General features: G+C 41.1%; 1 protein-coding gene across 5 annotated transcripts in view; it reads left to right on the top strand.

Moving 5' to 3' along the window:
• LOC110564147 (guanylate-binding protein 1-like) overlaps positions 1 to 25,778 on the top strand; it is a 32,643-nt gene continuing 6,865 nt past the window's right edge. For 3 of the 5 annotated variants that reach the window (XM_060392602.1, XM_060392601.1, XM_060392603.1), the window contains exons 1-18: positions 1 to 134; positions 2,678 to 2,887; positions 4,702 to 4,829; positions 5,193 to 5,302; positions 5,665 to 5,861; positions 6,303 to 6,533; positions 7,107 to 7,387; positions 7,918 to 8,130; positions 8,863 to 8,965; positions 9,251 to 9,444; positions 10,010 to 10,103; positions 11,208 to 11,359; positions 13,335 to 13,388; positions 16,733 to 16,925; positions 17,697 to 17,824; positions 20,683 to 20,792; positions 20,981 to 21,177; positions 24,365 to 24,610. In XM_060392602.1, coding sequence (XP_060248585.1) covers positions 2,698 to 2,887; positions 4,702 to 4,829; positions 5,193 to 5,302; positions 5,665 to 5,861; positions 6,303 to 6,533; positions 7,107 to 7,387; positions 7,918 to 8,130; positions 8,863 to 8,965; positions 9,251 to 9,444; positions 10,010 to 10,103; positions 11,208 to 11,359; positions 13,335 to 13,388; positions 16,733 to 16,925; positions 17,697 to 17,824; positions 20,683 to 20,792; positions 20,981 to 21,177; positions 24,365 to 24,610 — 2,821 coding nt within the window. In that variant the 5' untranslated portion in view covers positions 1 to 134; positions 2,678 to 2,697. The remainder of the gene's footprint in view (positions 135 to 2,677; positions 2,888 to 4,701; positions 4,830 to 5,192; positions 5,303 to 5,664; positions 5,862 to 6,302; positions 6,534 to 7,106; positions 7,388 to 7,917; positions 8,131 to 8,862; positions 8,966 to 9,250; positions 9,445 to 10,009; positions 10,104 to 11,207; positions 11,360 to 13,334; positions 13,389 to 16,732; positions 16,926 to 17,696; positions 17,825 to 20,682; positions 20,793 to 20,980; positions 21,178 to 24,364; positions 24,611 to 25,778) is intronic. The other 2 variants (XM_060392600.1, XM_021661450.2) reach the window with 2 other exon arrangements.

Below are 25,778 nucleotides of genomic sequence, written 5' to 3' on the forward strand. Positions count from 1 at the left end.
CAGTCACTGCAAAGGTTACTGGGATTTCCAATAACTTATCAGCCAGGGAAATCCAGAAAGCCTCACAGCATTGCAGGAGGGGATAACAGAGAAGCGAAGGAGCCTTTCCACCCACACTGAGCCGTCAAGAGCTGGTGAGAGACAGACTCATTTCTCTTCTCGGTGTTCTTTCCATCTCTGAAGAGCTCTGGGGTCATATGCTGGGCAGGCATCAGACAGCATTTATGAGCAGGATTAACTAATTTCTTAAAACCTACAGGGCCTGGGAAAGGCTGCTCCTGAGAATAAGTTGGAGCAAGGCAACAGATGACTCCTGTGTGACATTATCGGGGCAGCTAGTCTCTAAGGTCCACTACCAGGCTTGCTTTGAGTTAGGGACCAGCAGATGTATGTCTTAACCAGGCGTGAGAAACAGATTGGGACTCTCTGTCTTTTTCTGTGATCACCCTGTCTCTGCTGATGGCACAGTTAAGTGACCACGGGGCCGAGTGGACTCAGTTGCAACTCCTGCAGAAAGGGGCTGCCTGGGACTGACTTTCTTGACAGCAATAGAATGAGATTCAGAGTGAACAACCACCACTTCAGTGAAGGACAAAGAGGAAACTGTATTCATGTAAAAACACAGCTCCACCTTAAAAAGAGTTAAGAGTCTATTCTGGAGCTAGATACAAGTACTGATGACCCAGGAGCGTAGACTCAGGTTCTTTCAGACACTATGTTCCAACTTGGTAAGTCTCCTGAAATTTATATAGTTATAAAGCAAAGAAAACATAGGCCATGGTAGTTTAAAATGTATTGGAACATCAGGTTATAATAAGGTGTGTGTATGAGGGGGTCTTTCCTATATTCCTATATTTCTTCTTTTGCTGTGAAATGCCATGATCAAAAGCGACTTGGAGAGGGAAGAATTCATGCAGCTTATAATTCTCACATCATACTCCGTTACTGAGGAACTCAAGGCAGGAACCTAGGGACAGAAACTGATGCAGAAGCCATGGAAGAATGCCGTTACTGGTTTACTTCCCATGGCTTGATTAGACCTCTCCACCTCTCCAGGATGGCACAGTTTTTCTCAACTGAAGTTCCCTTTTTTCAAGCTTGTTTCAAATGGGTGTAAATCTAGTCAGTATACTGCCATTCAATAATGATGGAGATGGATATTTGTAATGTTCAAAGGCCTTAGCAGGCACTCAATAATTTTATAGAACAGTTAAATAAATATTTCTTGTGTTTAGAAAAACTCATTTTATTAAGGTGAGGAAACAGGAAACAATTAAAAAAACTATTAATTAAAATAATAAACCTCAAGGGTATTTGGTAAAGGCAAATAACTGTTAGTATGCAAATAACAATTCTGCCCGTCAGAAAAATCTGCTGAAGGGAAAGATTTGAGGGATTTTCTTATGACTTAAGATATAATCATGTATTTGCTACCTAATTGCATACCTATTTACTTGACAGAACCATAAAATATCCATGATGATGTAATTCATAAAACATGACAATCTAAATATTTGACTGTACCTTACATTCATTTTGTTGAAGAGCTTTGAAACAGGCACAGGACCTGTTTTTATTTTCTAATAAAGCAAACATTTTTTTAAAGTAAAATTGAAACAAAATGGTTTCATTTTTTTCATGAAATTTTATACTTTGAACTTCAGTGACTCGCATACTTTTTAAATGACTCTCTCATGGTTGTTCACATCAACGGTATGGTTGGCTCACTGGAGCATGGGTGACTTAACAGTGGCCACACCACTTAAGATCAGTTCCCCCTCCCACCAGCTATTAACTGCCAGTAGTTCCTCAGCACTGCTGGGAGCTCCAACAGCCTCTTCTCCTCCGTGGTAGACCCAAGACTGATGGAATCAATGTTCTGCAGGTCTTTGCCTCTACTGTGAGTTGAGGAGGATCAGGGCTATACCATGTCCAGAAGATGTTTCCTAGCCTCGACTTCGGGGCTCTAACATTGTTTCTGCCCTTCTCTTCCAGGATGTTCTTCAAGTCTTAGGAAGGGGTGATCCTAGATTTTTAACTGAGAATCCAACAATCAATGGTTCTCCTCAAAGTCACTTACTCTCAGTACTTTGTCCAGTTATGAATCTCTGTATTAATTACCCCAAAGGAAATTACTCTTTCCAAGGCTGAGAGCAGCACTTATCTATGGAATAAGCACAAACGTTTAGAAAGCAGCTGGACAGAGTGTCCATTTAGCAGAAGAGCAATGATAACTTCCGCCCCCCACCCCAAGCCGCAGCCCTGGACCTTTGATCAGATTTACAGTACTAGGCATTTATGGTCATTTATGGACAAGCCTCAGACCAATCATAAAGCAGTTGGCCACTCCCATGACTGCATGTCATTCTTGGACGGATGAGTATATCTTGTTTGCTCAGCTGGTATTGGATCTCACAGAGTTTATAGTGTAAAATGTTTTAATGAGAAAAACATTTCAATGCTAAACTGAATGGAATATTTGGGTGTGAGAGGAGCAGAATGTTAAATCTTTGCTTCAACATTTCAAACAAAAATTTTTTAATAGTTTTATAACTTTCTAAAATAATACAGATTTTTCACTGAGCTCACTTACTGATACATTCAAAACTGTGGATAATTTTAGTTCTTTCGCTTCTAGGTGCTAAAGATCTAATAAATCCAACCTTTCATCTTGTAGTCAGGAGATAACACTGAAAAATGGCCCCAGAGATCTGTATGCCAGACCCCATATGCTTGATTGAGAACGTGAAAGGACAGCTGAGACCGAATCAGAAGGCCCTGGAGATCCTGTCGGCCATCACACAGCCGGTGGTGGTGGTGGCAATCGTGGGCCTCTACCACACTGGCAAGTCCTACCTGATGAATCAGCTGGCTGGGAAGAAAACCGGTGAGTGATACCAAGAAATCTGTGTTGGGTTTCCCTTTGCTCACCACATCATCAGCTTCCAGCATGAGAGTGTGAAGAATTTAATATTTCAGGCACAGCTGAGTTGTTTGTTTGTTGTTTGTCTTTGAGACAGGGTCCTGCTGTGCAATTCAAGCTGTCCTTGCCCTCATGAACCTCTTGCCTCAGTCTCCCAGAGTACTAGGACTATTGACATGTGCCTTCACAAGAGGTTCATAGTTTTCCTGTAAAAAATATAAGTCATTCCTTTTCTAGATGTAAGCAGTAATACAAATTACTAATTTATGTATTGACAAACTTTAGTGCATTATTAAGATGTTTCTATAACAACAAACTGGTATCTAAACTTTAAAAAGTTGCAATGCATATTGTCTATAGTAGATTTTTTTATTATTGTAAAATATCTAACATAAAATTTACAATTATTGTCAAATATATAGTTTTGTGGCAGTAGGTACATTTATATTTTTGTGTATCCATCATCCCCATCTATCTCTAGAACTATCTCCTTTCCTCCCAGAGAGATGGAACCCATCAACTGTCCATCTCCTCCTATTATCTGACATTCTGTGCTTATAAACTTAACACTAATGGACTCATTATATGTGCCTCTTTGTAACTAGCGTCTTTCACTTAGCATGATTGTGTCAAGATTTAACATCTCTAGAACATGCATCAAGTTTTCTTCCCTTTTAGGGCTCAAAAATTGTGTGGGTATAACAATTTTGTTATCCATTTGTCCATACAAAGAAACTTTTGGCTGCTGTGACTAGTGCTAATATGAACTTGGGTTCGTGCAATTATTTTAGATTGTACTCTGCTTGTGTTGCTGTGATCACATATCCAAGTGAAACAAATATAGGAAGAAGGGTTTACTTTGACTCACAGTTAAAGTGCTCTCTTCCCTCCATTATGGCAAGGAAGACTTGATACAACATTTCCCTCCATGTTGGTGGAAGCTTATGGACTGTTCATATCACATCTTGGCAACAAGACCCAAGTTGGGATCACTATTACTCATCAAAGCTCCTCTTCTTCTAGCCTACCTAGGCCAGCCAGTCTTCACATCCCAAAGGTCCATGCCTCCAAAAACTAGCACTACCCGCTGGGACCATGTGTTAAAGCATGAATCTGAAGGGAACATTGCACACACCAACTATAGCATTCTGCCTCTGGGCCCTACTGGCTATGGCCATCTCACAATGAAGAATTCATTGAGTTCAATTTCCAAAGTCCTCACAGTCTAAACTTCTGATAGCATATAAAATTCCAACGTCTTTTTTGAGATTCAAGTGAAACTTTTAGTTGTGATCACCTGGAAAATCGAAATACCAGTTACATGCTTCCAGTACATGACAGTGCAGAAAGAATATAAGTTTCCATTCCAGAGGGCAAACAGGTCAGAAAGAGAGACCTTGCCAAAACAGAACTACAGTCCAGGCAAAGAACAGGAGCACCCGCCCCCAGCCTCCAGAGCAGGTGGAGGCTTCATAACCATGAACTTCATCTCAGGCTGCTCCCTCAGTGCCTCTGGCTTTTCTCAGTGGGTCCCCACCGCAACTGGCGTTTCCCCTTCACAGCCTTTCCCACAGCATTTTCAGGGAATCATCTGGTTTCTGCAACCTGGAGGGCAAGATGGAACAGGCACGTGCCCTGTGCATGCTGTATGGAGGGAAACTATTTCTCTGCTGAAACTTTGGTTCCAGTTACCCATGCTGGCCTTTAGGGTGCTAATTTTCTATCAGTCTCTTGAAATACCTGCTATTAACTATATTCCTCTTTTCTCTGCTCTGCAGGCTTCTCCCTGGGCTCCTCAGTGCAGTCTCACACCAAAGGAATCTGGATGTGGTGTCTGCCTCATCCCCAGAAGGCAGAGCTCACCCTGGTTCTGCTTGACACAGAGGGCCTGGGCGATGTGGAGAAAGTACGTGTTGAGGAATTGGCTTGCCATCCATCCCCTCGTCTTTTACCTTGGGCAGCTGTGATGCCATTTCATTTTTATTTACCTGCATGGGCCTAAGTTTAGCTACCAGAGTTGAGGAAAAATTTTACCTGACAGATCACTGAAGAGCAATGTGGTTAATACACAGTGTTCAGGGGACTAACAAGAAGAAATTGTCAACCTCTTGGGACATTTGTATTTGAATCGTGATGGCTTGCATAAGTCATAAATATTATATGTTTTCCTAATTCTTCAAGAAACATGCTAGATGGTCATACTTATGTTACGGTTGGCCTGGAGAGTTAGGTAAGACAAACATTTTCCCACATGTGTTCTGGCTTCCAGGGTGACAGTGAAAATGACAGCTGGATCTTCGCCCTAGCTATACTTCTCAGCAGCACCTTCATCTACAACACCATGGGGGCCATCAACCAGCAGGCCATGGACCAGCTGCAGTATCCTTTTTATGGAGGATAGAGCATAAATACACACACACACACACACACACACACACAGGGAGGGAGGAAGAGAGAGAAAGAGAGAGAGGAGAGACTGAAAGACTGACAGTCTTCTGTTAAAAGGACAGTGTCTTATGTATCCTGTAGAGTTAAATTATATATATATATATGTATATGTATTTACATGTACACATATACATATGTGTGTATGTGTATATCCAGATGCAGAGGGGCCTGATGATGGCAATGTCATACACCTATCAATCATCTGATTGTTGGTTCAGAGGAAGGCAACCCAAAGTGTGGGATTAGATGAGACTAGTGTGAAGATTTGGCCCCTATTTTCCTTAGCTTCTCAGATACGTGACAGAGCTGACACAGAGGATCTGGAGCACATCCTCACCTCAGAGCAATGGTACTGAGGATTCGGCGGAGTTTGTGAACTTTTTCCCTGACTTTGTGTGGGCTCTGAGGGATGTGACTGTGCGGCTGGATGCAGATGGACAAGTCCTCTCAGCGGATCAGTACCTAGAGAATTCCCTGAAGCTCAAGCAAGGTACCTGGATTTTTCATTGTTTTCAATTGCTTTACAGGAAGGAGAATACCAGAATTTTTTTTTCAGATGTCAATATTTATTATTTTATTTTTCACTTCCAGATTATTTCTAAGAAGTAGTTTATGCTCTCTGTCTCAATATGCCAATTCCAATTATAGGGTTTCCTGGCAATGGAAATGTTCACAAATGTTCACATGTTCACTCTCTTCTGTGAGCAGGTTGCTTTGATCTCTTTCTTAGGTCATGTAGGAATGCACACCACCAGAAACTTGGAGCAGTTTTATTTATTATTATTATTATTATTATTATTATTATTATTTTATTACGGGAAACCCATAAGCTACACATTTAACCCACTACTAACTGTGTGGCTATGTGTATATTTACACATAGGTATGTATACGTATTTGGGTTTTTGTTTTTTTTTTAAACTTTCTCCAGGTGATAACAATTACGACTTGTCCCGACTCTGTATCCGAAAGTTCTTCCCCAAGAAGAAGTGCTTTGTCTTCTGTCCACCCACGGAGTGGAGGAAGCTCTGTGAGCTGGAGAGCCTGAAGGACAATGAGTTGGATTCTGACTTTGTGCGGCAGGTGGCAGAGTTCTGTTCCTTCGTGCTCAGTTCTTCCAAGGCCAAAGCTCTCCCGGGAGGCATCCCCATCAATGGAGCCCGTGAGTCGCCTGCCAGGCTCTTCCTGATAGCTGTAGGGAATATGCTCGTCCGTGGTAAAAATAACACCCACCTGCTTCATTTTTGACAGTTTTTCCAAATTCCAGATATCCTCAAGCAACGCTTAAATTTGTGCGTAAGAAAATTCACTGCTTTTGAAAAGTTTTTCAGAGCAAAGAGACTCTGTCCAGAGCATTTCCCTATTTGTCTGGGGTTACACTGCCCAAGTTGGCATCCAAAGACTCGTATGTGACTATTTAGGTTAAATGTAAGTTGATTTCAAAGAGTACATATTCAGCGCATATGCCCACATGCTGAGAGCTAAGAAGCTACTATTCAAGGCGAGTACCTCTCCATAATGGAGCCACAGATGCAAAGCCCTCTTGTTTGCCTCAAAGTTCTGCTCGGCAATGGTGAGCTTGGTTACATTTGAAGCCTGCAGTTGCTACCAGGCTTCTGGTTAATATTTGTACTATTGAAGAGCATATTGATCGTTTGTATGCGTTCTCAGAACCACAAAACACGGAGACGACTTCATTCTAAAACAAATATCATCACCTGTTCTCTAAATGTAGGACTACAGAAACTGGTGCTCACATACCTCAGCGCCATCAATAGTGGGACTCTGCCCTGCATGGAGAATGCTGTCCTGGCCTTGTCCCAGATAGAGAACTCGGCTGCCGTGCAGAAGGCCATCACCCACTACGACCAGCAGATGAGCCAGAGGGTGCGGCTGCCCACAGAGACCCTCCAGGAGCTGCTGAACCTACACAGGGCCTGTGAGAGAGAGGCCATAGAAATCTTCCTCAGGAACGCCTTTAAAGACGAAGACCATTCATTTAAAAAAGAGCTATTGGTAAATTTATGTGATGTTTAAAGGGGTGGGGGTTGTGAAATTCAGACTATTATGAGGAAATATTGGGCATTTGTTTTGATAGGCATGTGTTACTAAATGTTGACAGTCATCTTTTGCTAAGCATTGAAAAGACCATTCTTGTTTTGAAATATACAAATTTACAGTCTCGTATAACAGAAAATCGGAGGCTCAAATTTCATAAGACACCTCCATCATCATACTGGTTTACTGTCAAACTAAAGACAAGCAAAGACACTTGACCAGGCAGATATTGTGTCACATTCATCCCTTCATGGCTATGACTGGTCTGCTTTGCCTTGGAACTGTTTCAGTTGTGTGTTGGAAAAGTAGCCGCCATTGTGCTAAACACCCTTTAGATGCAGAATGGGCTTCTCAAGAAAGTCCAGGTTGAAAGAAAAGATGAGGCGCTGCCATAAGTACCAAGGATCCTCATGGAGAATTGCCTCTGGTTCTGGGGGTGGGCTGAAGTTTTCCTGTTACTTCTTTTGCCTCCTGTTTTTGGATTAAAGGTGCAGCTGGAAAAGAGGTGGAATGGCGCCTGTAAAGAGAACGTGAGAGCATCATCAGCTCGGTGCTCAGAGTTACTGCGGAACATCTTCAGCCCTCTAGAAGAAGCAGTGACAAGGGGCGCTTATTCTCAGCCAGGAGGATATCTTCTCTTTGTTGAGAAGAGAGAGGAGCTGAAGCAAAAGTACCTCAGGGAACCCAGGAAGGGGATCCAGGTAACCAGGCTGTTAACACTGACAGGCTACTGGCATGCCTGCTTGGAACACCATTGTGACCAGATGCAATTGCACACAGATGTGGGGTTTTTGATGCATAGCACTCAGTCTCCAAACCTCTCAACAAACTACCAAGGGAGCCTATTAATGAAATCAGATGTGTACCATCAAAGGCAGTGCATTCAAATATCCTGAATTATGAGGTAACCCACTCTGGGTTACAGCGTGGCATTTGATGTTACAGAGGACAGATAGCAATGGTAGTTGCCTAATTATGATTCTTTATAAGTTTACCTTCAAGCTGGCTTTAAGGGAAACAGGAACCAAGAGTGCAAACAAGGTCATCTCTTCTTCTTGTCAGGTGTTACCTCTGCCTTCAATTCCCTCCTTTCTCCTTTCTGTCTCAGTTCCTCAAAAACTCCCGCTATGAATGGATCATTCTTGAGCCTCTTCAGTCCACAGGGAGCCATAATTCTAATGTCTCCAATAATGGAAATGGCTCTCCATTTGAAGATCAGCAGCTCTTTTTGTTTCCATGTCCCTGTCACTTCTTATGGGCTCTTTCTAGAAGGTTTCACAATTGCCTTAGTGGCAGGATGTGACAGGGAGACTTGAGCTCCAGCACCACCTCACACAAGAAGCATAGTTCCTAGACAAAAAGGTGGCAGAGACAGACAGAGATGAACACTTAGACCATTTCCTTCTGCTAACCTGTGTTCTTGGGGCTCTTAGGCTGAAGAGATTCTGCAGGCATACTTGAAGTCCAGTGAGGCTATGGCCGAGGCAATTCTACAGAGAGATCAGGCTCTGACAGTAAAACAAAAGGAGATCGAAGGTAAGGTCCAGGAAACTCTGTGCGCTATTTCTCAAATGTTCCAATATTTCCCCACTACACCTGTTCTCATTCAACCAGAGCAGGTAGAGCAAGACTGTCTTGCCTCCTGAAGCCATTGCTGAGTTTGGCAGCTACGCTCATCAATGTCACGGCTCCCTCCAAGAACAAACAGTCCTATGTGATTCCCTCTCTAAAGTCACACCTCTTCCTTTTCAGAAGTGGAGGACAAGGAAAGGGATAATAGTGAGAAGGTGCTTACTTTTCTTCCTTTTTTTTCCTCCTCAGTGGAGCGAGCAAAAGCTGACTCTGCCCAGGCTGCTGTGAAAATGTTGGAGGAAATGAAAGAGGGGCATGTGCAGATGATGATGGAGAAAGAAAGGTGTCACCAGGAACGAGTGAGGCAGTTGACTGAGAAGATGAAGAGGGAGAGAGCTCAGTTAGTGCAGGAGCAAGAGAGGGTTCTGGCCCTTAAACTGCAGGTATTGAGCTGTGTCATTTCAGCTTCCTCATCCACTGATCATTCAAAAGCACAAAAAAAATTAGTGTATTGTCAAATTTCACAGACTACCTTAATCTTCTCCTTTAATTTTCATGAACAGTTAATCCAAACGCAATCCATTTCATTAAGCATTGCAGAAACCCCTCCTATCTGAACCACTAGAACATCTAAGAGCTTGCAATTCTGCGGGGCGGTTTATCTGAGGGACTCAAGGCCTTCTTCTCTCTGCCTTGATAGCAACAATGGTGGCTTCCCTTGTCTGTTGTAGTACCAACAGCAGGTTTAAGTTGACCTTTCTAATATTAACTTTCTCCCAGGTAAAAGTAAATCCCTGAAAAGGCCAATGCAGTCTTGTCCATTGTAATACTGGGTTGTCACATTTTAGGCCACCAAATTCAAATTCTCTCTCTTGGAGCCCATAACAGGAGGATCTAGATAAAACACTTCAAGTTAACAATGAACCCAGTCTATCTCAGAAGGGCAAATGGAAATAAATTCACCCATCTTGTTACTCTTGGAGCTCTATTATTCAGTTTTCTTTTTAGGAACAGGAACAACTGATTAAGAAGGGGTGGAAAGAAGAGAGTATAAGACTGCAGAATGAAATTCAGGCTCTGGAGAAGAGAAATAGAGAAAAAGGTACCTTGCTTACATGTTATTACAATTCAAGAATCCAGAGCAGAATTTTCTCTTCCACACTCTTGCCAGGGTACAAATTCAAGAGCAACTTCAGGGCATCAGATGATTGCCACTAAATGAACTTACTTACACTCTTGGTGCTTGCTTATCTGTTTAGCCATCAAGTTTATAAAGATAACATAGGAAGAAAATGTGTTACCCACTAGCTATGTGCAGAAGCCTTTGTGGAAAGTCCATCCCACGTTGAAATGCACTTTCAATTATGTGATCAAGATGCTGTTTAAAATAGGCAGTTAGCTGCTGGAAGTCCGTTTACTTCCTTATTCCCACCATGCTTCTGGACATCTTCAATCCAGAGCGTTTGCCCAGGCTTCCTCTGCTCCTGTGGCATCCTGGAGTTTTATGCAGGGTTCACCTGTACCTTGGGGTGGCCCTGAAGTGTTATGCAGGATTTACCTGCTCCTTGGGATGCCCTGGAGCGTTATACATACAGAATGAGTCTGAAGGGGCTGAACGGTGTCTTTTGGTGCAGTTAGACTTGCACCTGCTTTGTGATCAATGGTTATGAGAAGGAGGTCATCATCTTCCAGCAGTTATGAAGAAGCCTGGCTTGGATGTGTAGACTGTATAAGTTCTCAGCAGAGTCAAGGCTGGCACAGTATGTAGCCAGTGATCCACTGCTAGAATTCTCACATCTGCAACAGTAAATGTGTTAGTAGATTAGGGTCTGCTGTCTATAAAAACCCTTTGGCTACCTACCAGCCCTTCCTGTTCTTCCACATATAATCATTAAACTGCAATGATATACAGATACATCATTATATAATGATATATCAATATGTCTTTATATTATATAGAACATATGTTATATGTATATTATATTACATATATTATATAATGGTGTTTATATAGCAAAGGCATTCTGTAGCTCATGAAAGCACTCATGAATAAGGCATAAATGCTGTCAACAGCAGTGGGATTTATTTTTTTGAGTGAAAAATTAAGGTAATAGAATTCCTTCTATGAAATAGCAACAATAGCAGAAAGGGGCAGCTGGCTCAGAAATGCCACATTAATTTTCTCATTGATTATCCTTCCCAATAGTACAGGAAGAAGCTGAATCTGCCCAGGCTGTCTTGAAAATGTTGGAGGATAAGTACAAGATGGGACATAACACAATAGCACGGGAAGGAGAGCCTCACTGGGGATACATGAAGCAACTATCAAAGGAGAAGCAAGAGTTTCTTGAATGTCAGGTATTCCATCCCATAATATTCACAGAGAATAGGTGGAGAACATATAAAAATTAACAAAGCAAGCTTACTCCATGTCTGAAAAGTGTGCTGGTCTGATGTTGAATGATCTGTGTAGTATCTCCAGTGAGACAGAAAGGTGATTATTGCTTTACGCCACTGTCTTAGGATTTCTATTGCTGTGATAAAGCACATGACCAGAGCAGCTTGGAGAAAAAGGGTTTATTTCAACTTACAACTAACTCTCGGGTCACACTCCATTTTGGAGAGAAGTTAAGGCAGGAACTTGACTTAGGAACCTGGAGGCAGGACCTGAAGCAGAGACCAGGGAAGAGTGCTGCTTACTGCTTGGTTCCATGGCTTACTCAGTCTGCCATCTTAAACACTCCAGGACCACCAGTTCAGGGGCGACCCTGCTAATTAATCACTAATCAACTGCTAGGTAAGAAAATGCTTCACAGCAAATGCCTACAGAGGCATTTGCTCAATATCTTGACTTATCTAAGAAGATAAGTCAAGAGTGTGTCAAGTTGACAACACAGACAGAAAGAGGGCAACCAATCTGAACTGGCCTTGGGTGACCCAGGAGTGGTGAGGAGATGCTCACTTGTGTTTGGAAGCTTAATTTTGACTTGTTGTTAAAAATGCCCCTCTCAGGCATCAGGGGCACTTTGTTGACTACACCACACACCCATGCGGAGGCTGGGTGCCACAAGAACACATGCGTGTGGCTTAGTGCTGTCTTAGGACACAGGGACAGACAGCTTGCTGATGGTCTCTGCCTGTTGGTGTTACTAAACATCGCCCTCAATGGGATGCCAGTAATCAACAATTTACAGCGATTCAGACACAGAGCTGTTAGATCTCAGCATAGAACTCGGTCTTTCTACTGTCAGCTCAGAAATAAAATAAACGTGTCTCTTTACTAAATTAAACTGTATGTTCTCTGAGCTCTGTGGTAGTCGGTTCTGTACTATTTGTGAGCTCCACTCATTATATTTTCCCTCTTGTGCTAGAGAACGAACACAGAGTTCTGGGATAAAAATAATCTACCATATAACCCAAAAGCAGAAAGACACACATGGTATATACTCACTTATTATATTAGTCATATAATATAGGATAAACCTACTAAAATCTATAGTCCTAAAGAAGCTAAACAACAAGGAGGACGCTAGGGAAGAGGGTGAAACCTCACTCAGAAGGGCAAACAGGATAGACATTGGAAGTAGGAAAAGACAAGGAACAGGACAGGAGTCTTCCACAGAGGACCTCCAAAAGATTGTATGCACAAGCGTATCAAAGGAGATACTGAGACTCACAGCCAAACTTTGAGCAGAGTGCAGGATATCTTATGGAAGAAGAGGGAGATAGAAAGATCTGGAGGGGACAGGAACTCCACAAGGAGACCAACAGAGCCAAAAAACCTGGGCCCTGGGACCCAGAGACCGATATTCCAACCAAGGACCTTGCATAGAGAAAACCTAGACCCCTTGCTCAGATGAAGCCTATAGACTCCTCAGTTTCCAAGTGAGTTCCCTAGTAAGGGATACAGGGCCTGTCTCTGACATGAACTCAGTGGCTGGCTCTTTGATCACCTCCTCCTGGGGGGCGCAGCCTTGCCAGGCCACTGAGGAAGATGATGCAGCCGGCGCTGATGAGACCTGATAGGCTAGGGTCAGATAGAAGGGGAAGAGGTCCTCCCCTATCAGTGGACTAGGGAAGGGGCATAGGGGAAAAGAGGGAGGGTGGGTGAGGCTGGGAGGAGACGAGGGAGGGGCTGCAGTGGGGATACAAAGTGAATAAATTGAAATAAGTAAATAAATAAATAAATAAAAATTAAAAAAAAATTAGAAGGATCTTGTAGAACAGAGCCATGGAAGCAATAAAAGAGAGACCAGTACAACTCTGAAAAAAAAATCCACCATAAAGAAATCCCCAATCTCTCCTTCATTATCTCTCATTCCCTATTTTACAGTCACTCTCCTCTGAGCCACTCTGGTTGCTGCCCCCATCTGTGCACTGTTTTGAAGTAAGCAATTGACTCATTTCCCTTTTCTCAGCAAGGCCTACTCTAGCTGGATGTCTCAGCTCTGGATACTAGGGCAAAATACCATAGACTAGGTCAAGAAAAAAAAAATGATATTCATGTACCTCAGATGATAAGGAGTCCAAGCTGAAGGTCTCATGAGAGCCATTGTCTGGTTAGCACTCCCTTCTTGGTTCTTCCCATGTCTTCACCTGGCGGACCCAGAAAGCTCTGGTCTCTTCCTTTTCTTATAAGGATGCTGATCATCGGAACTCCTCCTGTTTTTTTTTTTAAATTCTTTATTAATTATACTTTATTCTCTTTGTATCCCCCCTGTGGTTCCTTCCCTCCTCCCATCCCAATCCCTCCCTTCCTCCATCCTCTGCATGCATGTCCCTCCTGTTTAATGCCATCTAAGTCTGATTGTCGGTGAAGTGCTCCCATCCAAACTGAGTGTCAGGGCTTCGGTATATAAACTGCAGGGTATGATCATCCAGCCTATAGTGCTCTACAATATATAATTTCAATGCCAAACATTCATGTTTCCTTCTTAATGCCTGTTTTCACACATGCATCCACATGCATGTGTTTAGTAGGAAAAGACTGACAATACAAACAATACAACACAAACCAGCTCATAAATATATACTTTATTTGATAATTATGTACAATGTATATTCACACATATATTTGAAATATCACTATTGTCCCTGTGAGATCTGCTTGGCATAAGACAAAAAGTTGCCTCTGTTTTGTTCATGACTAGATTCTGAGTACCTGGAACTGTGCCCAGCATATAGCAGGTGTTTCTCTCTCTCATTCTTCTCTCTCTCTCTCTTTCCTTTCTGCATCCTCTTCTCCCCCTCCTATCCCTTCTTTACCTTTCTTTCTCAGAATGAAACAGGAAACTTTTCATGGTACTTAGAGATAAGATGAAATTAATTTGATTCTGAACAAATACTGGACATTAAACAAATCCAGTCTAAAACTGATGTGAAGCTCAAGAGTCAGCTCATACTGCAAAGGTGAGCGTGACTGTGAAAGTGGCCCATGAACTGGAGGGACTTTCTGTCGTGAGCTCCAGTGCATCGGTGTGCTTGCGTACCATCTACTGAATCACTCAGGAAAGCAACTTGTAATCGTTCTAAAGGTCTGCTCACGTTTTAATCCTGCAAGTTGTCGAATTTGGCATTTCCTATCAGTTTAACTTTTCTATCATCTTTTCTCATTTTTTTTCTATTTGTCTCTCAATATCTCTTTACACTCTTTCTTAATTCATTTGCGTGTATATATGTTGGTGTGTACATGTACAGAAACTTCTTCACCAGTCTCTGCCTTATTGCCCTGGCACAGGGTTTCTTGCTGAAATTGGAATTAGGCTGCAGGTATCCAGCGTCAGTATCCTTCTGTCTCCACTCCACATAGTTTCCAGGTCTAGCACTTTTAAAAGTGGTATCTGGGATTCTCAGGTCCTCATACTTACACAGCAAATCCTCTTACTCCCTGAGCTACCTCACCCATCTTTAACTCATTTTTACCTTCAACTTATACTTGACTACTTTCCTTTTTAATCCACCATAATCCTGTATATTCATATGTAAGTACATATCTAGTGGCATTTATTTATGCACATATCAAAATGATATATCATCTGTTTTATATATATATATATGAACAACTTGTCACTGACTGATATATATTTTCCTGTACCAATCCTTTCCTTTTTTCTCCACTGTAATAGAATGCTTAGCCCAGCATTTTAGAAGAAAGGCTATCCATGAGACCTAATCCTTGGAAATGACATATGAGTAGCTATGTATGCATGAAAATTCACTCAATATATGCCCTTAATTGGAAGAGACTTAGACTATTTTCTTTTCCCTTCATCTACTGGACAGAATGAATATGGTGGGGGCTCATTGTGGACCATGAGGAATCATGATAAAAGAGAACTAAGCAAAATTAGAATAGTGAGACCCCCTGGTATGAACCAGAAAGAAGTGATCTTCATTTCGCACCCTTGAAAAGGCAAATGAACTATCAAATGCTTAAACCACAGTGTTCTAGAGGCAGTTCTATTGACCACCAGCAAACTGGATCCTAGTTGGTAAACACCCCAAGAGATTTTAGAATTCCACAATAATCATGGCATTATGATCATCAAATATGCAATGAATAAGCAAGTCATGATATTAAATAAGAGTAGATGAGATTGAGATGGGATTATGTCTATAATCCCAGCACTCAGGGAGGCAGAGGCAGGTGTATCTCTGTGAGTTTGAGGCCAGCCTTAAGTCCAGGACAGACCAGGCTACACAGAGAAACCCTGCTTGGAAAAACAAACAACAAACAACAAATGATAAACAACAACAGCAAAAAGAGTAGATGGGGTTGGCTTATGTGTTCCTCACATGATATAGATTAAGCCAAACGTCCCCAAGACACACATGTGCTATAAACAGCTTGTACATTCTGAAAACATTTCAGGGTTTACAATATGACTGTAGGAAAACAGTTCCCATGCAGATCAGAGTACATAAACACTTGAGCAATAAATAGTAACTTCTCTATCAACAAATTCCTCATATGAAACTGTTATGAGAGAAAGGAGACTTTGACAGGCAGATAAGTGTAGTAAAAATCAGTTGCTCTTCAAATCACACTTCTCTACGGAGGGACTGGGAAGTCTCAGTAAGTCATTTAACCTACTCCTCTACTGCTTTTCCCCATCTACAATTGGCAAGTCTAAAACAGGGTCATAGGATTATGCATTCCAACACAGGCCACTCTTGAAGAGAGAAATGAATGACTACCCTTCAGTCTTCCAAATATGTGTCCACATCCTATGCCAGAACCAAGTTCCCCAGAGGGCCACCTCCAGATTTGCTTTAGAAAGAAATGACATGATTAAGTTACATGTCTTAAAATAGGACCATGTTGGTTTTCTTTCTGGTGGGCATTTTGTCTAATTGTCTAATGTACTGTAAAGAGAGAAGCAGAAGGAAATGTGGAAAAGACAGAAGTCAAAGAAAGTAGGTAGGAAACGTCAATGAAATGACAGGTATGAAGAGAAACCTGAGCAAGCCAGAACTCTGGGACAAGCATTCACCCCTGAAATCCCCACAGAACACACTGCCCTGCCCTCGTCCCAAATATTTGGGTGTTTGACCCAATACATGGAACAAGAAAATATCGCTGTTGTTTTAATGGGCAGTTTGCGTCATCGTGATTTGATAGAAGCTCAGGAAACCAGTCCAGGATCACAAACAGGAAGCTGTGATGCACATGCCTTGAAGAACTACCATTTGAGATGCAGTTTTGTACTGACAGCCTTTTGTGTTTGACAGGTTGCCATGGCACCAGGGACCATGGAGGCCCCCATGTGTCTGATAGAAAATAAAAACAAGCAGTTCCTGGTGAATCCAAGAGCCATCCATATTCTTAAAGCTATTTCTCAGCCTGTGGTGGTGGTGGCTATTGTGGGGATGTACCGCACAGGAAAATCATACCTGATGAACTGCCTGGCGGGTCAGAATCATGGTGAGTGCTTTCCTGGGCAGAGTGCAATTGTTCATCTCCTTATGCCTCAGGCAATTACTGTGCTAGAAGGCCAACCTATCTTAAGAGCAAAAGTAATTCTTAACTTGGAGCTAATTACAGTCATCCATTCCTTTTTCTTGTTTTTACTTCTGTTAACAAAATAGCTCGTGCTTCTCCTCGGGATCCCATACAACTTTCTCTTACCTGATGGCCGTAGTTGTATCTCTTCTCTTCTGAGAAGTGCTTTGTTTTCTGTGTGGAATTAATGTGCCCAGCACACTAAGGTGACTTTGTTACCTAAAATGCAAGAATCCTCCTGGATTCAACATTATACCATGAGTACCCCATACCTCATTTACCAGTTTTTAAAGTAAAATTCTCTTCTTTCAATTCCTTGTCTACACCCTCATAACCTCTATATGTTTCAAGTCACCTAACTTCTATTTCATTTGAAAATTTAGTTTTTCCATTTATTTACATATGCATTTCTTTTCTGAGTCTAGTTTTAGATATCCCAGGCTGGCCTTGAACTCACTATGTAACTGAAGATGATGCTGAATTGATCCACCTGTCTCTACTACCCCCCTCTCTCTATATATGTATGTATATATGTATCTGTATGTATACATATATACATGTATGTATCTGTATGTATACATATATACATACATGTATATATGTACACATACATATATAATGTATGTATGTATGTATGTATACTATATATGTATATGTATGTATACATATACAATGTTCTCCTCTTCCCTTCAGGCTTCCCTCTAGGATCCACAGTACAGTCTCAAACCAAGGGCATCTGGATGTGGTGTGTGCCTCACCCAACAAAGCCAAATCACACCCTGATCCTTCTAGACACTGAGGGTCTTGGAGATGTGGAAAAGGTGAGTCAACAAGGGAGGGACAGATGAGGTTACTCTTGATTTATCCTTTCATTTTAATAATCTTTTGCAGTTCAACCTATAGAATGCAGTCTTGCTGTCTAGAAACAAACCATAGAAGATGAGTTGAACTTGATGCTTTTAACCACACTTCTATGAGAAAAAATATTGTGGCCTGTTAGATAAAGCATTCATTTCTTTTCAGTATAGTGAATCCTTAGACGGCATTGAACCAATAGTCTTTTAGCAGCTCGGTCTTGGTTCTTTGGAATTGTTGCTGAGATGGTGGTGAAGAGAGGAAAGATTCTGCTCTGAACACAGGTCACATAACCATGTCTACCTGTTGGCCTTAATCTATTGCTATTGATGCATCAGTTTTTAAAGAAGTGGCCTCCCCTGAGAGCAGACCCAGGGTGGGACTTTATTGGCATGGACATCTGGAATACAGCGGGAGAAAGAAAGGTGGAGGGGAAATGGGCACATTCCCAAGCCTCATTCAGTTCCACAGAACCTATGTTTCAAAAATGATTCCTCTACCTTGAACTGGAACAATTTGTAACTGGAAGTCTGCCATAGAGACCTTTCTCAACTCCAGGCTGACACCTGCATGAGGACATTCATCAGCACGCCCAGGGCTTGAGGGTCAGTCCTCCCTAGAACGTGGTTATTCAGTGCCTTATCACAAACGATAACTGTAAAGGTGCCCTAGAGAGCAGAGGGACAACGATCCATCTGACAGTTTAAGGACAGACTCGGGAGTCACCTTCTGAGGTAGCGAGTGAACAGTGCATTTGGAAGTCAGCATTAAGTGAATGTGAATGGCATTTACTAGGGATATTTATCACCTACACACAGAACATTCACAAGGCTGGGAGGTCGTGTGTCCGGGATTTTATAAAAGGAAACATTTTTAGATGAATTTTCAGATATCTGTACTTTATAAAATAGATTTCCTAATTATTTCTTGGTTTTATTTTCTTTCTTTATCTTACTTTGAGACTGACTGATATACATTTCTATGGGTCTTTATGTCTTCCCATAGTGGGGTTATGGATTCTATTTTCCTTTTGAACCATATACCGAACAAAGTTATCTTCCCAGTATTTAAGAATTTTATTCTTTAGTACAGTTTATACTTTTGATTTTCCCAACTAGTCACTTTTAAATTTTACTACATGGACAAATACTTTTTTTTCCACCAAAAAGTGCGTGGAAAATTTCCTACCAATCAATTTTAGTTTTGCATTTGCTTAAGGGTTCAGGACTAAGTTTTATATACTATTCACAGAATATAAAATTCTAGATTGTGCTACAATTTAGACAGTGGTATAATTTACATATGCAAAATAGCCTGAATTTTAAGGTCCTTTGTAATCTTGCCCCAGAATCTGCCATCCAACCTTCTACCCCTGCACTAGCAAACAAAGTGACGTAGTGCTGACTGGGAGGATTTCAACATCATAGTTTATGACAGTGTTTCTATCTAGAAGATGCTGGCTTCTACCTTCATGACAGCATCAGTTCATTGTGTCCTTACTCCACTAAGTCCTTAGAACTTAGTGGCAGGCTCTCACAACATCTTAGCATGTACTCTGCCACTGTCTAAATTAATGCTTTTCCTTATACCTATATTCAATTTGATATGGCAAGGCCACACAACCCTCTTGTCTGTTATTAACAGAAGAGCTCACGTTTGTTGGATGAATCTTAGAAATTTGCCATTGTTATTACTTTCAATTAGTTGTCCATGGCGTATAAAGATGGTTATAAGGTATTTGACCCCGTTGTAAAACCCAAGATTGTGAACTGTAAAACTCTGTTTCTTGTTTGGCATGGTTCAGCCCTAACACATACCTTTAATCCAATAACTTTCTGTTTATTGTAAACAGGTGATTATGGGGTGGCTCAGCCCTACCACATACCTTTAATATAAGAGCTTTCTGTACACAGGATTTAATAAAGATAACACTAGGTCAAGAGGGAGAGCAAAAAACCTGCCGACAGAGTTTATGTAGAAAGGAGGGGCATTGAATTGTAGGGTATTAAAGATAGCATGGAAAGAAGAAAGAGCTCTTTAGCTACTTGGGTTTTTTGACTCTTTTGCTTTTTGCTCTTGTCTTTTTTGTCCTGGGCTATTGGGTGGGTTAGTAGACCTTTTCCTTCTGGGATATCAGCTGAGCTAGCAGGCTTTTGGCTTTTTCCATCCGGGTAATGAGCTGAGTTAAGAAAGGCTTTTCCCATCAAGATGTGTGCTAAGTAGCAAGGTCAGCTGGGTGCTTTCTCTGCCTCTCTCAGCTAGCAGGTTTTCACCCCAGCATCTGGCTCATAAGTCTTCATTGGTAAAAACAAAAGATTTGGGATTTTCATTCTTTATAACAACAGAGGACAGCATGAAATATCTAGTTGGCATGGATAACGGCTTGTTATCTTTAACTGGGTATAATTGTAGTCCTCAGTTGTGTCAAGCCTATGTATGGCATAAAGATGGTACAAGGCTCAAATACATGCTGAAAGAATAAATGCTAGCAACTACCCCTGAACATCTAATTTTACCCTAGATATCATGTTGGGTTTTTCCATACGCAGTATGTTAATCTATCTCATTGTTAAAAAAAGAAGAAAACATTGTAAAGAAAATATCATTTAAATTCTATCATCATGAAGATGTAATTACAAAAACTTCCAATGCAATAGTTAAAGCTGAAATGTGTGCTCATGTCCTTAGAACTTGTTCCTCTGCAGAACTATTAGAGTATTTGAAATAATAGGCAAAAGTCCAAGAGAACAAAGATTTGGATGAGCTTTAAATGGGAGTTAAGGAAAGAGATAACCCCAAAGACGCTTTCCCATTTGCCTTCTAGGGTGACCCTAAGAATGATGCCTGGATCTTCGCCCTGGCCGTGCTTCTCAGTAGCACTTTTGTCTACAACAGCATGAGCACCATCAACAATGATGCCCTGGAGAAGCTGCAGTATCCTTCAATGAGCCAAGGATCTATCTTCCATTGAGGAACTTTTGGGGATGAGACTTTGGCGTGGCTGAGTTGCTATCGGTGAATCGAATAGGACAGAAAAATAAAATAAAATAAAATGTTTACACTTAATTTTTTTAATTAAAGAAATTGTGATTTGGGGTTCCCTTTCCTTAGCTTAGTCCTGGTTATGTGACAAAACTCACAGAGCTCATAAGAGCAAAGTCCTCCCCAAGATCTGATGGCATAAAAGATGCTGGAGAGTTTGTGAGTTTCTTTCCAGACTTTATCTGGACTGTACGGGACTTCACCCTGGAACTGAAGTTGGATGGCCACTGCATCACAGAAGATCAGTACCTGGAGAATGCCTTAAAGCTGGTTCCAGGTATCAGAGCCTAAACTGGGTACAGGGTATCTCAGTAAGGGGGTGTGGTCCACTGAGTCCTGACTGTCATGTCTGGAGTAACTTGGGCATTTGAGGCTAAACTGAAGTCCATAGAAGTGGCAACTGGGAATTGGGTGGAAATGCATTTGGTTACTTTAGTCTCACTCAAAAAAAGCAGAGGAAATACCAAGCAAGGATACTTAAATTCAAGTTGTGCTTTATCCATGATGGACTTTAGTATCAGACAGGAAAAGTGGGAAAGTTTTGAAGACCAAGCACGGCTGTCTTCTCCCTTGCCTTCCACTTTTGTTACTGAAGACAATTAGAGTCTGATTAGTTAGACACAAAATCTCAATAAAGAGCTACCTGTTGAAATAATCTGTTTAACATACAAATTCTAATTTTTTCCAAAGTAGCAATACAACTTTCTAAAACTTGTATTAGTATATTCTTCATAAATGATTTTATTTTTTAAGTAAACATGACAAAGACTGTTTTCTCAACCTATACCTTTTGCCTTTTCACTATTTCTAAAACCTATCAAAACAGTATTCTACCATCTGCATTGCAGCTTCCACCTCAACACAGTTTTTAATTATCATTTCAAGAGATAATCGCAGTGCGTTACATCTACACAGCTATGTGACTGACAAAAATTTCAGAGAAACAGCAATTCCCCTTCATGCTTTTCTTTTCCATTCTTGAATTTAGCAAACATTTTTAAGCTATTGTTTAAGGCTAAGCAGGACCAATCACATCATTTTCTATAAAGTCTTAATCTCGGAGTTAAAAGAGAAGTGCAGCATCTTCACATTAGTCTTTAAAGTAGCAGTGACATTCTAAGTATTCTTCAGATGTTTGTATGAAATATCTTAAAATGTTAAAACTCATTTTGCTAACGTAGTGGTATTGTCATGAATACTCTTTCCAATGTTCTCTCTTTTCAAATTGTGCATGAAATCAAAATAAGATAGATTTAAATTTCGCTTTTTAATCAAAAGGCACTAATTCATTTAACCATCTTAAGAACAAAACAAAACAAAACAACAACAAAACATTTATTACCCCAAACTGCATCCAGGCTTAAAATGTTTTAAAACTAGCAACAATTTCAGTCTCAAATATCTGCATGGATATGTCTTTCGTTCAAGGCTGACTTGCAAAGAAATATGGGTCATCAATTTTTTAAAAATTCTTTATTAATTACACTTTATTTACTTTGTATTCCCCCTGTGGTTCCCTCCCTCCTCCTGTCCCAATCCCTCGCTTCCTCCACCCTCTGCATGCATGCCCCTCCCCAAGTCCACTGATAGGGGAGGTCTTCTTTTCCTTCCTTCTGATCCTAGTCAATTAGGTCTCATCAGGAGTGGCTGCAGTGTCTTCTTCTGTGGCCTGGTAATGCTGCTTCCCCCTCAGGGGAAGGTAATTAAAGAGCAGGCCAAACAGTTCATGTCAGAGACAGTCCTGTTCCTATTACAATGGAACCCACTTGGATGCTGAACTGCCATGGCTACATCTGTGCAGGGGTCTTAGGTTATCTCCATGCATAGTCCTTGGTTGGAGTATCAGTCTCAGGAAAGACCCCTGTGCTCAGATTTTTTGGTTCTGTTGCTCTCCTTGTGGAGTTCCTGTCCTCTCCAGATCTTACTGTTTCCTACTTCTTAAGATTCACTGCACTCTGCCCAAAGGTTGGCCATAAGTCTTAGCATCTGCACTGATAGTCTGCAGGGAAGAGCCTTTCAGAGGTCCTCTGTGTAAGGCTCCTGACTTATTCCATCTTTTCTCCTTCTTCTGATGTCCATCCTCTTTGCCTTTCTGGATAGGAATTGAACATTTTAGCAAGAGTCCTCCCTCTTGATTAGTTTCTTTAGGTGTACAGATTTTAGTAGGTTTATCCTATATTATATGTCTATATGAGTGAGTATATACCATGTGTGTCTTTCTGCTTCTGGGATAGCTCACTCAGGATGATCTTTTCCAGAAAACCCACCATTTACCTGCAAATTTCATGATTTCCTTGTTTTTTATTGCTGAGTAATATTCCGTTGTGTAGATATACCACAATTTGTGCAGCCATTCCTCCACTGAGGGGCATCTGGGCTGTTTCCAGCTTCTGGCTATTACAAATAAGGTTGCTACAAATATGGTTGAGCAAATGTCCTTATTGTGTACTTGAGAATCTTTTGGATATATGCCTAGGAGTGGTATAGCTGGATCTTGAGGAAGCGCTATTCCTAGTTGTCTGAGAAAGCACCAGATTGCTTTCCAGAGTGGTTGTACAAGTTTATATTCCCACCAGCAGTGGAGGAGGGTTCCCCTTTCTCCACAACCTCTCCAGCAGGGTCATCAATTTTTAAAAGGTGTGAATGCTATGCCCAACTTTGTATATGATACTTTCAAAAAGAAAGAAAAATAACCATGCCCAGCAGTACAAGGCCAACACAAAATGAACTCACTGGTATTTTTGGAGGTTTTATGGATTCACAATGCTTTGTCTGTGCATTTTTTTTAACCTTACAGATCTTTTGTTTGTATATTATGGTTTTCATTTTTTGTATGGTTTTTCTATGTGCAAAAGTGTGTGTCTCAGTGTCTGGAGGTATTTCTTGTGCTTTTTCTCTGTATCTTTTTTTCCTGTTGCTTGTTTTGTCCTGTTTTAGATTGTTTGTTATTATTATTATTATTATTATTATTATTATTATTATAGGTCTATTTGTTTTCTAATGAGAGAGGGAATGAAATGGTGTGGATTTGTGTGGGTGGGGAAATGCAGAAAGTCTAGGGGAGATGCAGGAGACTGTAGTCGGAACAATTGTATGAAAATAAATCTAGTTCAATAAATTAATAAATATAATAAAAATAATGTTAATCATTACCTGCTTGAGATGTAGCTCAGTTGATGAAGTGCTTGCCCAAGGTGTGGAAAGCCCTAGATTTCATGCCTAGTACCCCTAATCTGTGTGTGCTAGCACATATCTGTGGTCTTACACTCAGCAGGTGGAGTCAGAAGAATCAAGCGTTCAAGGTCATCTTTGATTCTATAGTTAGTCCTATGCCAGCCTAGCCTGAGAGCTTTGCATCCTTGTATCAAAACACCAGACAAACAAACAAACAAAAAGCAAAACTTTATTACTTTTTTAACCTACCAGATATGCCTATGGAACTATCTGTTTTTCCTTTTCCTCAGGGCAGAATCCACAAATACAGACGTTCAACTGGCCCAGGGAATGCATCAGACAATTCTTTCCCAGGCGGAAGTGTTTTGTCTTTGACTGGCCAGTGAGGGACCCACAACTTCTAGCCACGCTTGAGAGTGTACCGGAAAGCCAACTGAATCCCAAATTCCAGAAGCAATCAAAGGCTTTCTGCGCTCATATCTTCACCCATGCAAGTGCCAAGAAACTGAGAGATGGAATTCTGGTCACTGGGCCCCGTGAGTCACTTTTGCAAGGCTGCTTCTGTCTTCATGGGTGAAGTCAGACAGGGTGAAGTCTGGATTCGTTGCTCTGACTGTGAATAATTTTATTTGTTGTATAGGAATGTGGGAATGCAGAAATTCCTGTCATATGTGGAAATTTGCATTTCCTTATTAACATTTCTCTATTTAGGAAAGAAAGAAACTTGCATAGTGGTAAGTCATATAAGATAATGGTTTCTCAAGAGAGACATAAGTCATGTTTAAGCTGGATGTTTGGCACACAGCTATAATCTGAGCCATATATGATGCTGTGGTAGTGGCAACCGAGGCAGATTAGTAAATTGTAACAAAGTAATAAACAGACATAAGAAGGTAGAGCAGAGCTCAGAAAAGCAGCAAATGTATACTGTGGGCAAGGCCCTGGCTCAGTCCCCAGAGCCAGAAAAAAAATAACTAACAGGTCACCTGTGTAAATTAGCAAATAAATATAGAACAGGGCTGGGGTCATAGTTCAGAGGAAGGGTGCTTGCTCAGCATGCAAGTTAGGCCAGTAATTTAATGCTCAGAATCACAAAAGCATAATCATGAATAAATAGATAAAATTGATAGATACAAAATAGAGCTGTGCGTGTCATATCGGGTTGTAGGTTCAGTCCCCAGTAGCACAGTCCTGAACTCACGCAATCAAAGATTTTAGTTAATTTACGAGAATAATAGAAACAGCAAGCCGTGAGTGCTGTGCATGGTTAATGAATGAGGAGAAAGCATTTGAATGTCATCTTCTATACGGAGCTGGCTTTGTGGACATGGGACCTCTGCAGTAACCTGCGCTGGGTGGGCCCATGCTGCACTAACCTCTGTCGCACAGCCTTGAAACTCGTGACCTTCTTGGACAATGGCTCTACATTACCATTAGCAAATGGAGCTCAGAAAATAAAGAATTTATTCCGTGCAAGAGGCATTCCGCTCGTTTTGATGGGACAGTGTTCTAGGAATTCTTTGAACACACTGCTTCAAACATTGATTTAATTTTTGCCATCTGGTGAAGAACAATGAAACCAAATGACTAGGAAAAACAATTGTGATTTTTACATGAAGATGGGTTCATAAAAGCGGGATGATGATAGGGACAAGGAGGACAATAAGGGGGGGAAGGGAGAGAAGTTTGTTTTCAGTGTGATGG

Source organism: Meriones unguiculatus, chromosome 10, assembly GCF_030254825.1.
Source record: "Meriones unguiculatus strain TT.TT164.6M chromosome 10, Bangor_MerUng_6.1, whole genome shotgun sequence".
NCBI classification, from domain to species: domain Eukaryota; kingdom Metazoa; phylum Chordata; class Mammalia; order Rodentia; family Muridae; genus Meriones; species Meriones unguiculatus.